Source organism: Geotrypetes seraphini, chromosome 8, assembly GCF_902459505.1.
Source record: "Geotrypetes seraphini chromosome 8, aGeoSer1.1, whole genome shotgun sequence".
In the NCBI taxonomy this organism is placed as follows: domain Eukaryota; kingdom Metazoa; phylum Chordata; class Amphibia; order Gymnophiona; family Dermophiidae; genus Geotrypetes; species Geotrypetes seraphini.
This window is the reverse complement of record NC_047091.1, coordinates 91,642,401-91,657,777: the sequence shown is the minus strand read 5'-3', so window position 1 is coordinate 91,657,777 and position 15,377 is coordinate 91,642,401. Positions and strand designations below refer to the sequence as shown.

Sequence of the window (15,377 nt, the reverse complement as noted above, 5' to 3'; positions counted from 1 at the left end):
TATGCTGAGCAAGCTGTTTGCTTATGCCGCTCAGCACAGATCAAACAAAACAAGAGATCCAATTCCCATCCTCCCACCCACAATGTGTAATCCCACCCTACCCCCTGAACTCCACATACGTCCAACCACTCATACCTACCTTTCACACTCTCTCAAACATCCACCCACCAACCCGGGGAAAACAGCTGAGAGCATAAGGTATCAACAACAGAGTGAATTCAAGACCAGACTTCTGGCCCTAGGGGAAAGCGAGGAAATGTAGGGGTCCCAGGTCTGCAGGAAAATCTTCGTCCGCCGGACAGATAATCGAGCATGGCGCTGCTCCAAGAGCATCAAATTATGAAAACGATTCCTCCAAGCCCAGTAAGCAGGCGCTATATCTTGCGTCCAAACGCTAAGAATGATCTTCTTTCCTATAACAGCACCCTTCCGGATCAGCAACCGATGTCTCCGAGCAGGCACTCGCAAAGATTCATATCTATCCAAAAGCAAGCCTACCGGAGACATCGGAATAGCATGACCTACCAGCCGCTCCAAAAAGCGGAGTACGGCTCTCCAAAAGACTTTCACTCGAGGGCATCCCCAAAATGCATGAAAAAAGGAGTTGCAACCCAGTGTACACTTAGGGCAGATTGGAGAAGAAATGCCCCCAACCTTGTGGACCCGCTCTTGGGAAAAATACGCTCTATACACCACTCGAAATTGGCATTCCCTCAGTTCTGCACTAATAGAAATAGAAGAGATACGACCAATAAGGGAAGGAAAGTTCAGGGACTCACCAGGTATGCCCAGATCTCTACCCCAGCGGCTCTCCAGAGCCGTATAAGACTTCTGAGGAGTAAGCCTCCGCAAAGCCCCATGCAACGCAGACACCGTCAAGCCACAAGCATAAAATTGGGCAAAAAATTGACGAAATTGGTTACCCAATCGGAACCGTAAGCCCGGGCGCGCCAAGGATCCCACATAATGATGAATTTGCCGGTACGCAAACAGACCTCCCACACCCAAAGAATGAAGCATGGGAAAATCTCCCCAAGGTCTCATCGCCCCTTCCACATCCAATAAATGCTCAAGAAGAAGAAACCCTTCTCCAGTCCATCGCACAAAGACCGAGTTATCACAGCCAGGCAGAAACTGCGGATTCCCCCGTATAGACAACTGATCCGAAACTTGATGGTCCCCCCCCAGTAACCCTACCAATGCCTTCCACGAAAAACGCCACGACCTAAGGATGAAACTAGAACGGAACGCGGGAGGCAAGAGGCGAACAGGTAACTGAGACAGCGAAAACAAGTGCCAAGGAGAGAAAAGAGCATGTTCAAAGTCCCGAAAAAGATAGTCATCACTCTGTAAGTACCAGTCACCCAAAAATCGCAACAAGCAAGCCAGATTATAGAGGCCAATATCCGGGAGCCCCGCACCCCCGACCCCTCCCGAGCCGAACAGATAAGAGATCGATATCTGAGACTTCTTGCCCTGCCAGAGGAATCGGGTCAGCTGCCTATGAAGCCGTTGAAGATCGCTACGACGCAGACAAAGAGGCAGCAACTGGAGTACATACAACCAGCGGGGAAAAATAACCATCTTATACAACTGAACCCTTCCATAAAAAGAGAGAGGTAAAGACATCCACTTTGCAAAACAACCCTCCGTAGCGGCCAACAAAACATCTACATTAGCACGATATAACCGTCCCACACTGCTCGTGAGTTGCACTCCCAAATATTTGAATACACCATCCGCCCACCGTAAAGGAAACTGCCCCGGCCACTCCAAGCGCACCGCCTCGGCCGTAGCTAATGCCAAAGATTTATCATAATTCAATTGGAAGCCCGAAAAATCGCCATACTCCGTAAAAAGCGACATAAGAGCAGGAAAGGAGTCCCACGGGGAGGTCAAATGAACCAACAAATCGTCTGCAAACGCCGAAATCTTAAACTCTCGGCCGCCAAGAGAAACACCCCGAACCGCCGGATTAGCAGAGATTTCGCGAATTAAGGGATCCAAGGTGAGTACGAAAAGAAGAGGAGACAAGGGGCAACCCTGTCTAGTACCCCGCTGAATTGGAAACACCGCCGAAGAAACTCCATTAACCAGCACCCTAGCCAGCGGATCATGATATAATGCAGCCACCGCATCACTAAAGAAACCTCCCATACCATAATGTTGAAGAGTACAAAACAAAAAATCCCACAAAACCCTATCAAAGGCCTTATGGGCATCAAAACTGACCAGCAAAGAAGAAACCTGCTCCCGCTCCACCCACTCCAGCGAAGTCAATATTGTACGTAAATTGCGAGTGGACGACCGTCCTTTGACGAACCCAACTTGAGGCTCCGCCACCAGAGAGGGCAAAATACCCGCCAACCGGTTGGCCAACAATTTAGCAAAGAATTTAGCTTCAGCATTCAACAGGGATATGGGGCGATACGAGGAGGCCTGTAATGGGTCCTTGCCGGGCTTAAGCAGAACCACAATCTGAGCAACCCGAAGAGAAGGCGGAAGAGCCCCCTCGCGTACCGCAGTGTTAAACACATCAACCAGAACCGGGGCCACGTCCGCAAGTAGAAGTCTATAGAATTCACTGCGAAAGCCATCGGGTCCCGCCGCCTTCTGCAGCGGAGAACTACCAAGAACCAGCGATAGCTCTTCAACTGTAAAAGGAGCTTGCAAACGCGCATTCTGAGCTTCTGTCACCACCGGATGAGAGACCTGATCCAAATAAAGCTCACCCGCCAACGAAGAAACCGGTGGAGCAGCATACAACTCCTGGAAATAATGATGAAACACCGCCGCCATATCCTCATCTTTGTGGACCAAACCACCATCTGCCCGGCGGAGATGGAGAATTGGGGAAAACCCCTTAGCACGTCGAATCAAATTTGCCAGAAGCTTACCGCTCTTATTAGCATGTAAATACAGTTGAAATTTATAGTATGCCAAAGATTTCATTGCCCGATCATGTAATAGTTCCCGCAACGACAACTGCGAAGCCAATAATAACGCTCTATTGATTCCGGTGGGATGAGCCCCATAGCGGCGACGATCCTCCTGAACCTGGCGCTCCAGCCGGAGCACCTGACGGTCGCGCCTTTTTTTCTTTCGGCTAGAGTAAGCAATGATCTCACCCCGCAACACCACTTTAGCAGCCTCCCAGTAAAGAAATGCGTCACCCCTATGAGACGCATTGTGAAAAGCATAGTCCTTCCATTTATCCACCAGGAAAGCATGAAACTCCTGATCAGAATAGAGCGAGAGAGGAAACCGCCAATGAAAGCCCCCAGGGGTATCTCCAGGAAACTCTAAAATAAGAACAATCATAGCATGATCCGAAACATCATATCCCCCAATCTCCGCCGAGCTCACCTGCGAAAACAGGGAATCCGTGAGCAACCAATAATCAATACGGGACTGCGTTGCATGGGCACTAGATGTGTGAGTGTAGTCGCGGTCGCCAGGATGTAACACCCGCCACACATCAATCAAAGACATAGAAGAGGCAAACAAGGGAAGGCCTCTATTCGGGGCATACCTGTCGTGAGGAAGGGGATTAGATTTGTCAATAGTGGGATCAAAAGCTTGATTAAAATCCCCACCCAACACCACTGGAAGGTCCTGGTGAAGAAGTCTGGTAAGGGAACGCATAAAGGACCCATCCCAAGTGTTAGGAGCATATATATTACACAAGAGCAAATCCTGCCTATTAAGTGTCACTTTAGCAACCAGATAACGCCCCTGCGGGTCAGACCATACCTTATGGGTAGTCAAATGCAGACCCTTACGACATAAAATGACTACCCCCGCCTTCCGGTGCAGACCCGAAGACTCCAAGATCTCACCAACCCACCACCGGCAGAGTTTAGCATGTTCCGCAGAAGAGAGGTGGGTCTCCTGCAAAAATGCTATATCCACCTTTTGTCGATTCAATGCACTAAGAATTTTTTGGCGTTTAACAGGAGATGTGATACCATGGACATTCCAGGAAATAAACTTAATTACCATGAGTAGGAAAAGCTAAGAGAAAAAGAAAAATAGCTGAATAGACTACCGGGGGAACCGTCCCAGCCAGCGGCTCCTTCCCAGAGCAAAAAGTCATCCATAGTCCAAAAAAAAACACAAACACAGCCAAACACCAATACCCCGGGTCACACAACCACCTCCAGTCACACCCAAACACACCCTTCCAAACATTCCACACATACATACCCCCCTCCCCAGCCCAACCCCCAACCACCCAGCAGCCCTCCCCCCCCCCAACAACCTCCCAAACTCCCATCCCCAAATTTTCATGCACAGATCTGGGAGAAACCCAGATACCAATCACGCTGAAAAGCCCTCCCGAGCCCACCCCCCAACTTCCATAGAAACTAAACACAAACCCACGAAGAAGAAGTACTGGAAATTAGCCTAAAGACATATCTCAACAAATAAACAAGAATGCATAATTACTGCGGAGGAACAGGCAGTTATGCGGGGAAACATTCCCAATATAAACCGCAAAAAAAGACAACATATCAATAAATAAAACAAAATAAATCCCCCTTATGTTGAGAGAAACCAAACGAGAGCTATGTCAAAAGCAGATGGAGGCACCATGGCAGAAAAGCACGCCATCCCCCACAGAGGAACAGCGCCCTATAATCCAATACACAGTCAAACAAGAACAGCAGGAACAAATCCAAAGGGCTGGAGTCCTCGGACATGGGTCAGGCAGAGAACCTGGCAGCAGCCCCCTAATCTCCAGCACCACCGCCCCACCGTCAGTCCATGGCAAAGTCCAAGGCAGCTTGCTAGCAGCATCAAAACAGCAAGAGATCCAGCCCAGTACAGTCCAGAAACCAGAAACCAGGAAACAGACCTCCAACCGATTTAAATCCTATTCATTTTCTACTACTTTTTACTTTTTTTCCTGCTTAAAAGTTACTTACAGTTAACCACATAATCTTCCCATTTTTGTTAACAAAGCAGTACTTTGGTCTATCATAGGAAACAGCAAACTGTAGAGAGAATTCCCTGGGTAACTAGCTCACCCTAATGGAGGACTGATTCACCCAGAGATATCCTGCTGCAACTAAGTCAATCAGACGAAGTGAGAGAAATCTGTCTCCAGAATTAAAGGTTCATGTATTCTTCTTGTGTAATTGAATCCCTGAAGTTTGTCTAGTGAGGCGGCCTTTTCCCCGCATCACCAATTGTCACTTCAGTCTGGAAGGTACAGATAATCTGAGCCTCAGTTTAAGTACCTGTTCATTTGCTTGTGCCGAGCTAGAAGCCCCCATGCTCTCTAGGAAGTGGTTTGCCTCTTCTACTACGAATTTTCACCTTCTATAGCTTACCCTCTAGATAGAATAGCAAAGCAAATGGGTGCTGCCAACCATAGCGAATATTTTTCTCTGTTATGCTTAATAAAGGCCTTAAGTTCTGCTCTCCGCTGTAAAGTTACTGCTGCACACTATCAAGATATAATTTGATCTCTCAGGAGTAGTCTGTGATTCCTGATGTTGAGTCTAAGTGAGATAGGGAATCATGGAGTTCTTCAAAGTGGGCCTCCACACCATATCATACAGTCTTAAACCCTGTAAAATTTCAATAAGGATTCAGTGCGATTTACAATAAGATTCTTAAAACAAATTAGAAATGTCTCCAGGTTAAGAATGGGTTCTGTTTTTTTAAACTGTTCTTAAGTTGAATTTGTATGTAACTCTGATCTTGTACAGTACAGTCTATAAAAGCATTAAAAATTAAAGAAACAGTTCTCAAAATAAAATACTGTAGTTCCTCATCCATTCCACTCTTCCCTCTCCACCACCACATCCAACATTTCTACCTCTCATTTCTTCCCCATGCATCTGTACCTCATGCCTTTCCTACTACCATGTCCAATATTTCTTTCTCTCTTCCTCCCTATGCCCAACAATTCTCCTCTTTCTTCATTTCCCCATGTGCACCATCTCTTTCCCTCTCTGACTCCCATGTCCAACAATGCTCTTTTTCTATTCCCTCTCACACCTTAGCATCTCTTTCCTTCACTCCCTCCATTCTTCCATCCTCCAACCTTAGCATCTCTTTCCCTCACTCCCTACATTCTTCCATCCTATGTCACAAGTTCATGCTCCCTCCCTCCTTTGTCTGAAGTTTCCTCCTTTCCTTCTGTGTCCCAATGCCCCCTCTTCCTCCCTTCTGTGTCCCAAACGTGCTCTTTGTCCTCCTCCTCACTATCTCTCTCCCGTGGGCGTTACCTACCTCTAAGCGGCTCCCTCCTCCCTGCCGTGCTTCTCAAAGCAGTGGCCACGGGTCCTGAATGCAACCCGCAGCTGACCGGGAAGCTTTCCCAGAGAGAGGGAATGCTTTTGGATCAGCTGCAGGCCACGTGCAGGACCTGTGGATGAGGCTTTAAGAAGCAGGGAGGAGGGAGCTGGCCAGTGGAGGTAACACCCACGGGAGGGAGGCAAGTGAGGAGGAGGACAAGGGGCATGTTGGGACAGGAAGGGAAGGCTTCTGACTCATCTGGGGGCCACGTGTAGGAACCACAGCCACGGCGTTTGAGAAGAGAAGTACGGCGGGGAGGATGGAGCTGGCTGGAGGAGGTAACACTCGTGGCAAGGAGGCTAATGAGGAGGACGAAGGGCACGTTGGGACACTGAAGGGAGGAAGAGGGGCACATTGGGACAGGAAGGAAAGAAGAGGGTCACGTTGGCACATGAAAAGAGAAGCAGGACCCTGGTTCATAAATACAAGTCCAATGTAAGTCGGACATTCTTAAACTGGGAACTCCTGTATTCATAAAAATTAAAGAGAAAAAGATACATCTAACATTTTTCTAAAGTGATAAATTTAGCTAACACAAACAGTGGCAAACTATTCCAAAGTTTTAGGGCCTTGAAATTCTAAAGTAGAATCAACATTTTTTCTAACGAACATGAGATGAAGGAATTAGTCAACTTAAAACGTTGTACTATCTTGAATTATAAAAAGAACTCAACATTAATATCAAAAACTAATTCATTAGCATTTTCTCTATATATAGTCTTATGAACCATATAAGCAATCTTAAATTAAATTCTCTTTTTTAATAGTAACAAGTGTGGTTCCTTCAAAAGTGGACTAGCCCTCTGGAATTGACTTAATAAAAAAATTAGTCTAGCTGCTGTATTTTGAAGCAATTGCATTCTCTTATATTCCTTTTCCGCTACTTCACAATACAGATAAGTTATTACACAAGTGAAGTCAGGAATAAGGCTTCTAGCCACTCAAGATCTGCTATCTGGTAAGGGGATGACGAACTTGTGCATGGCCATAAGATCATCCAGGACGTTGTCATACAGCATCTGTCCCTTGAAGGGGAGCCTGCTAAGTGTTACCTTGGAGGCTGAATCACCCACACATTGTCTGATCCACAGAGATGGAGTAGGCAGAGACTCTTGCCATGACTAATTACATCATAAAGTGCATCAGCCATATAGTCCACCCCTATCAGCACTAGCTGAGGTAATGGCTGTCATGTCCAGATTTTGCAGCCATGAAAGGCAGAAAGAAGCAGCTGACAACGCCTTAACTCCTAGGGCCAGGGCCTCAAACTCCCTCCTGAGAACCATATTCACTCCGTGGTCCTGTGTACCCTCCAGCACAACGCCTTCCTCACTGGGTAAGGATGAGCATTTAAACACCTGTGCCACCAGGGAGTCTATCTTTGGCACAACAAACATTTGCTGAACTCTTGATCCAGAGGATACAGTTTAAACATGGCTTTCATTCCTTTGAGGAAACTTTCTGGGACCTCCCAGGGCTCTGTAACCAGGATTTTCTTGTTTGGGAGCCACAGAAAGGACATTGGCTGAGACTGGACCCTGTTCAAGACGAGCTGAGGAAGATTAATCTTGAGCTGACGAAGAGACTCAGTAATGTATGGCTGGGCTGAAGACTTGAACAACTGTCGTATGGAGAGATCCTCTCCTGGGTCTGTGAAAAACCGCAAAACTATTGCAAAATAAAGAAATAAACCATACTTCCATTTACACAAGTTTACTATCTCCCTAATTACCAGCAGAAACAACAGCAAGAAATTGCACAGGAGACTTTGAATGTGTCCACCTTACTGGAATTATTCGATAAGGAAAAGGCGGTAATAGCAACTTTACTATTAACACTGGCTTTGGCACCAGACAAAAAACTGGCTATTGAGACTATTCTTTAAAAATAAACAGAAGCAATTTCTTGGTATGAGAATACAAATGTATCCAAACTTTGCCAGAGATACCCAGAGGCGTCGTAGAGAATTTTTACTTTTAAAACCTGGAGTGTTAGCCTTAGGGGCGACATTCTATTTGGTCACCCATGCAAATGTATTGTGTACTATTTTTCACAAAAAATGTTTTCTTTGAACCCTTCCATCTGACAACTTTCCTATTATCACAACTGGAAAAGAACTAAGCCCTAGATAAAGGATATTGATGGGGCATCCTTGAGTTCAATTAAACTAGTTGCTTTATTCTTCTTTATATATTAATCTCGCTTTTTGTTATATTTTGGATCTGAAAAGAAGGACTTGAGTTGAAATTTAAGCATATTGTCTTAATATTTAGTTAAATGTTCTTTTATATTGGTAATAAGTTCTTGTCTTAAATTTTGCTTTCTGTACAAGTTTATATTTGATATTTAAATGTAACATGATAAATAAATAAAAAAAGAAATAAACCGAGCAGATCAGAAGGCTCCTTTCATGCTTGCCTGCACAAAGAGAAACTGAAAGGGGCAACAGAGTCCTGGGAGAAGGAAATGGTTTCAAAAACTGTAATTGACTTCTTTCTGCAGTATGTTTGCGAGAATGGACAGAGTACCCCAAGGTTCAGCATACCATCCACTGGAAATTTTTTTATGAATGGAATCATGCTTCATTGGAAAGGACTGAAAATGAAAATTTGGAAAAAAACAAAACAACAAACACCCCTCCACAAAACTCTTTAGCAGTGGCAAAGTAAGGGAAGACTATGCCGGGGGTGGGGATGGGGGGACATCCTCCTCTCCACCCACCCCCAGTAGCAGGGACTCCATTGTTCACGCCAACTCTGGTCTTCCCTCTAACGCAGGGGTGTCCAACCCACGGCCCATCAAGGAGATTCATGCGGCCCAGCTTCTCCCTTGCCGGCTCCCTTGCTGCAGTCATCCATGGTCAACTCCTCATGCGCGATCTGCGGCTGTGTCAGAAGCGTTCCCTCTGATGTCATAACATCAAAGAGAAGGCTTCTGAAGCAGCAGTGAATCGTACGCAAGGACAACTGCAGCAAGGGAGCCAGCCATAAAATAAACACTCGCCAGAGGCACAGAAGGAAAGGAACACTTCCAGTGCGGATTGCTGACGGCCATAAAATAAATGCTTCCAGCACAGCCGCGAATCGCGTGAGGAGCCAGCCACTGCCTCCCGCAGCTTTCACCAGAAAAACAATTGCAGCAAGGGAGCCGGCCAGAAGGTAAACACCCGCTAGAGGGAGGCACAGAAAGGAGGGAGGAAGAAGGTTGTGTTAGGACTCGAGAGTGAGGAATCACAAACTTTGGACAAATGATAAAGGAAGGAGGGAGGGCACATGAGCCATAGGATTGAAGAATGAAGGGAGTGTGGGAGGTAATAGTAAGGGAGAATTGGGTGTCAGAGAGAGGTAAAGAGATGGTGCACATGGAGAGATGAAGAAAGAGGAGAACTGTTGGGCAGAGAGAGGAGGAAAGAAGCAAGAGAGAATTATTGGACATAGTGGTAGGAGAGGAGTGAGGTAGAGATGCATGGGCATGGAGAGAAAAGGGAGAACATGATGGGCCGAGGAAGCCCCCTGGACTGGGTTTTTTGTTTTGGGTTTTTTAAGTACAGAGTGGGAGGGTATTAAAAGAAGTGCCAGATTGGTCTTGGGGAGGGGGGAGAGCTTATAGGACCAGAAACAGAGGACAGAGAGAGAGAGATGTGGGCAAAGGTCTGAAGGGAGAGAAGTTGGACCTGGGGTGTGTGGAAAAAGAGGAAAGAGATACTTGAAGGGAGAACTGTTGGGAAGAGAAAGGGAGAAATGGTGGATCTGGGGAAGGGAGGCATGCATGCAGGGGGAGATATGGGATGGGGCAGTTGGGAAGAGAAAGGGAGAGAAGTTGGATCTGGGGATGGGAGGGAGGGAGAAACGTTAGGCCTGTGGATGGAAGGCAGAGAGATGCAGCATCTCTTTTTTTTCCTCCATTTCATTGTTCAGCATCAAGGGCGGAGGGAAGAAGAAATCCAGAAAAGAGAGGGAGCAAAATGTTAGACCAAAGGGATAGAGGAGGAGATATGAACCCATGGGAGGGCAGGAGAGAAGAGAGCTGGGATAAGAAGATGCTAGGGGATGGAAAGAGATGGGGAGTTATAGCCTGACCAGTGAAGAGAGGGAAGGGGATTCTGAAAGTGGTAAGCCGTGTAGATGAGGTCAAAAGGGAGATGGCAAGATGAGTGAAAGAGCAGCGAGTACAGTGGTAGAAATGTGGTAATGGGGAGTAGATAGAAAGAAATAGGAGGCTGGGAAAGGAGTGAGATGGGAAATGGGAGCACTAGAGACTGAGAGAAGATGGATAATTGAGAGGTAGCTGAACATTTAAAAAGAAGAATGATGAGAAAGAAGGCAAGATTTGAGTGGACAGTAGGCAAAAGAGAGAAAAAAAAAGTTAAAGCTGAAAGGGAAAGGCATAAGGAGGAAATGGAACAAGAGAGAAGAGGAGAAAAAAATGAACAGCAGACACTGGAAAGAGAATTAGTTGAAGACAGACAAAAAGCAGAAAGAGAAACTGGGACCAAGATAACGGGAAAAACAAAATATCCAGACAACAAGGCAGAAAAAAATTGTTTTATTTTGAATATATTAACGGGAATATGTTAGCTTTGGGATACGTGCATCACAATTATTTTTGTATTCAGTGGCATAGTCATATACAGCTGATTTGGGAGAGGGACTGGAGCCCAAAATTAGTGGATGGATACCAAAATTTCTCCCCGCCTGAATGCAATTTATAAATACTTGTGCTCGTGGGAAGCCCTGCCAACTGAAAGCCAAGGGGGGGAGGGGGTAGGGAGAATGAAAGGCAGCAGCTCTGCAATAATGCTGCTAGTTTCAGAACTTGGAAATTGGAGGGGGAGGAGGTGGCCATCAGTTGGTGAGGCTTGGGGATCCCTACTAGGTACAGCAGGGGAGATGTTCATTTTGAGGGAGCCTAAGCTCAAAGTGGGAGGCCTAAAAAAGTAGTAATATTTACTCGACTGAACAATCCTCCATGTGCGCCACTGACAATTGATTCATCATCCCCGCTCTGATGAGGCTCACTGTAGCTGTAATAGAAGTGAATGCGAAAACCAGGAGCATGCTCCCTGCTCATCAGAGTGGGTATGCAGAAGCCTGTGGCTGCTCCCACTGTCAGCGTGGAGGATCACTCAGTCAGGGTAAGTATTACTGCTTTTTTGGGTTCCTCTCCAGAGTATCCCTTTAATGAAGGTTTATTATGAGATACGTACATCTTCTATATTAGTGACTGCACATTTGGGACCTGCTCACCCTATTGTTTGCTCATCAGCTAGTGTTAGTACTTGTGTGGCCCCTGAAAAATTATTTTCGGCCAATGTGGCCCAGTGAAGCCAAAATGTTGGATACCCCTGCTCTAACATAACTTGCTGATCCCACAAACAGGAAGTTATGTCAAAGGGAAGGCTCAAGCAGGCGTGAGCCATAGGTAGGAGTCCCTGCTCACTGTCAGGTAAGAACAGAAGTATTTAAGGAAGTATCGGGGAGGGAAGAACCTAGGGTTTTCAGCTGTCAGGGCTTGGGGAATCCCCACCAGCCACATTGCTGCTGTGCTGCTTCTGGGTGACACACCTACTAAGACAACACTTGGGGCACTCTCCCTCCCCCTCCTCACTACACTCCTGCTCTTTAATGAGCTGTGAATGGAACTGGATTTGGAGCAAATGTTTGGTAAGCTGTTGTTAGGCAAATATCCAAATTCTAAAATTCTATACTGAAAAGCTATGTAATGTGTTGCATGACACTCAGACAAGACTCATACGAGTCTTACAATGAACTCGTAGTACAATGAAGACCTTATTGCACCTTCTAGCAAAAGGTTGACAATGCTTTCTAAGAGATTATAATACATCATACAGATTTTACCTTGAGTGCATCAGGTTGTGCAAAGTATGTGGCGCCTCCAAACCTTATTGGTAACCAAATATCAATCATCTGAGCTGCAACATGGCTGAGGGGAAGGTAGCTGACTACAGTCTCCTGCTGGTCTGTTGCTTCTCTCAGTCGCACATTCTTCCCTGCTACTAATGCTGTCCATGTTATCTAACAAAACAAGGAAACAATAGTATTAACCCAAATTTCAATGGCATTCCAAATTAATTACTTTGTTCTGATCCTGCAATGTTGGACAACAAAGTTCACAATTTTCAATGATAGCAAAATTCATGTCATTTATTTGGAGTTCTCCATTAAGTGATCTTCATATTTTAGACTTTAGGGTTTTTGTGTTATGCTAAATTTATATTCAAAGAAATTCTGGGGGAAAAATCCAACAATGACTAGACATTTTCTCCTGGTGCCCAGGAATTTAGATCTTTTCCTGGTGATACTTGTCTGATCAGGAGCCACCATCTCTTTGTATTGTACAGCTCTCTGATTTTGAGCAGAGCAGTGCATTAACTCCCTTAAGACCAGCACATTACTTAATGCAGCTTGTAGCTCAAACTTGGCGAGATCTATACAATGCAGAAAAGAGGACGCTCCTGTTCTGGTAGCAATCAGACCACAAGATTTAGGATCAATATCAAATCAGCAGGCCTAATGAAGAATGGCTGGCTGGCTGCCTAGCTAGTTGGGTAGGCATAGTAAATTAGTTGAAAGAACTAGCCATATTGGGGGGGGGAAGGGGTGACTGAAGAAGGTAGGATAGGGAGGGAGATTGCTGGCTAAGTATTTTTCAGTAGCCCACAACAATATATTAAGGACATGATTTACTAGACTCTTTTCCCTTGAATATAGAATGAGAAAATACCTTTAGTAAATCCCTAAAATAAGCCATGTTGGTTCTTGGTGGGGGGAGGGAGGAATCTTCCCTAGCTCACACAAACTTCAGAGAAGATTTTTTTTTTGGGGGGGGGGGGCAGGGTAGATCTTGCAAGTCTCCTACTTTCAGCAGAAGATTCTCACTTTTGCGGGACATCTCTAACTGAGGAATTTGGATCTCCCATTGAATGGCCTGGCCTCTCTTCTAGCAGTAGCAGGAGATCCTTCCTAGGAAGGCCTTTCCTGCTGCTACTGGAAGAGGAGGCAACCGCTGGTGCTGCTGTGGATGGGGCTGGGTAAAGCTGTGAGCAGAGTGGGACGGACCCTAAATCTCCCACATAGGAGGTCAGCCCCTTTGGCAGCTCTGGGAGGTGATAATAAAGCAGTGTTACTTACCAGGGACAGCAGGCAGATATTCTCACAGATGGGTAACATCCACGGAGCCTGGTACAGTGCAAAAGTGCACTGTCACTAAGTTCCTGTAAATTTCTAGACTGCACATACCATGCATGTGAAAGTGCCTTCCCACTTGACGCCGGCTCGTGAAACCAACAGTTCATTATACAAGCTAAGAAGCCAACTAGGGGAGGTGGGAGGGTTGTGAGAATATCTGCCTGCTATCCCTCAATAACACCTGTTACAGGTAAGTAACTGTGCTTTATCCCAGGACAAGCAGGCAGCATATCATCACAGATGAGACTCCCTAGCTCCCGCAGTGGCTTTTAACTTAAAAATAAACTTCGGCCGGTAGGGCCGTATTTATTGGATGGAGGACTGCGCGAGGTGAAGAGTAGGGAGGCCGGGCACAGCTAAGTGCGCATGCGCACTCCTGCCGGCCAGGGACCTACAGATCATGGATCACGCAGGTAAGAATGCACATGTGCGCTTGTCGTTTTATTATACTAGATATGTACAATGGAATAGAAATGGAGTAACTACTAAGGCTGCCACTGTTATTTCATGTGCTGGAGCAGTAGGGTCCAGTGGCAGCCCAGCCCGAGCATGGTAGTATGATATGCAGTTTGTCGACTATGGGGAGACTGACTTCTTGGTCACCAAAGTTCTTAGTCTGTTGGGATTAAAGGACAGTAACAGACAAGTTGTAGTTTGGAAAGGCAAAGTTCAATGTGAATTATAGTTCTCCAAGGAAGACAATATGGTCTTTAGAAGAAGTTCAGTACTTCTATAGAGTGGCTGAGATGAATATTAGAGGCTACATCTAGTAGGAAGTTGAGATGAGCGAGAAGAACTCTGTAGAAATGATAAGTAAAGTGGATCAAGTATTAGAGATCGGATTTCACAGAAGGGATTCAAAGGGAGAAGCTTACTGTCCAAGTATTGTGCTGCACAGATAAAGTCAGAAGTTCTTCAAAAGAAGACTTCAACATGTGAAAATTACCTCCAATTTGAAACAACTGGAGGAGGTTCGAGTGGAGACTGACCTCATGAGACCCTTCTTGAAGTGAGAAAGCAATAGACAGATAGCCAGATGGTCAGTGCCCAAAGGTACGTATATGGGGCTTAAAGACTTGAACTATAGTGCTGAAAGATACTTGTAGGGGTCTGATAAAAGGTGAGATAAGCAGGTATTGAAGTGTTGATTGTTGTCTCCTTGGCTGCTGTATTTTTTTTAGAATAAGAAATACAAAAAAAGGTAATGCAGCACTGTCAACAGTCCAGTCCTTTATTTTAAAAAAATTTAAAAAAAATTATTTAACCATCCAACAATTCTGAGCAAGATACAATCTAACATACATAATTAACTGTCACAAACTATGAAAAGACAAAAAACAAATAATTTCATAAACTATAACAATAACTCAAGTCATTTACCAAAACAAACATACACAAAACAATAAAAAAAAGATTCACTTAAATAATTCCTACTCAATCATTTACCAAAACATGTCGGAAAAGGCAAAGGGGTCCTTTTATCAAGCCACACTAGCGGGGTTAGCGCGTCAGACATTTCATCACACGCTAACCCCCGCAGCAAGCAAAAAACTAACACCTGGTCAATGGAGGTGTTAGCGACTAGCGCGGCAGGCAGTTTAACGCGCGGTATTCCGCGCGTTAAACCCTTACTGCACTTTGATAAAAGGACCCAAAGTTTTAACCAATTTTGAACTGAAGTAGACTGGTAGCATTCTTTATATCCAATGCTAATGCGTTCCACAACATTATAATCCTGCTTGCCGAATGCCAACTTTCTGTTTAATAGATGGAACCAAGTTACTGATAACAATCCCAGACTACAAGATGTTCAGAAATGAAATAAAGACTATACTTTTCAAGAAATCCCTGAAAAAGTCT

At 45.3% G+C, this 15,377-nt stretch overlaps 1 protein-coding gene across 3 annotated transcripts in view; it reads right to left on the bottom strand.

Moving 5' to 3' along the window:
- ACSBG2 (acyl-CoA synthetase bubblegum family member 2) overlaps nt 1–15,377 on the bottom strand; it is a 201,334-nt gene that overhangs the window by 111,820 nt on the left and 74,137 nt on the right. For all 3 annotated transcript variants that reach the window (XM_033956698.1, XM_033956696.1, XM_033956699.1), the window contains one exon: nt 12,168–12,344. In XM_033956698.1, coding sequence (XP_033812589.1) covers nt 12,168–12,344 — 177 coding nt within the window. The remainder of the gene's footprint in view (nt 1–12,167; nt 12,345–15,377) is intronic.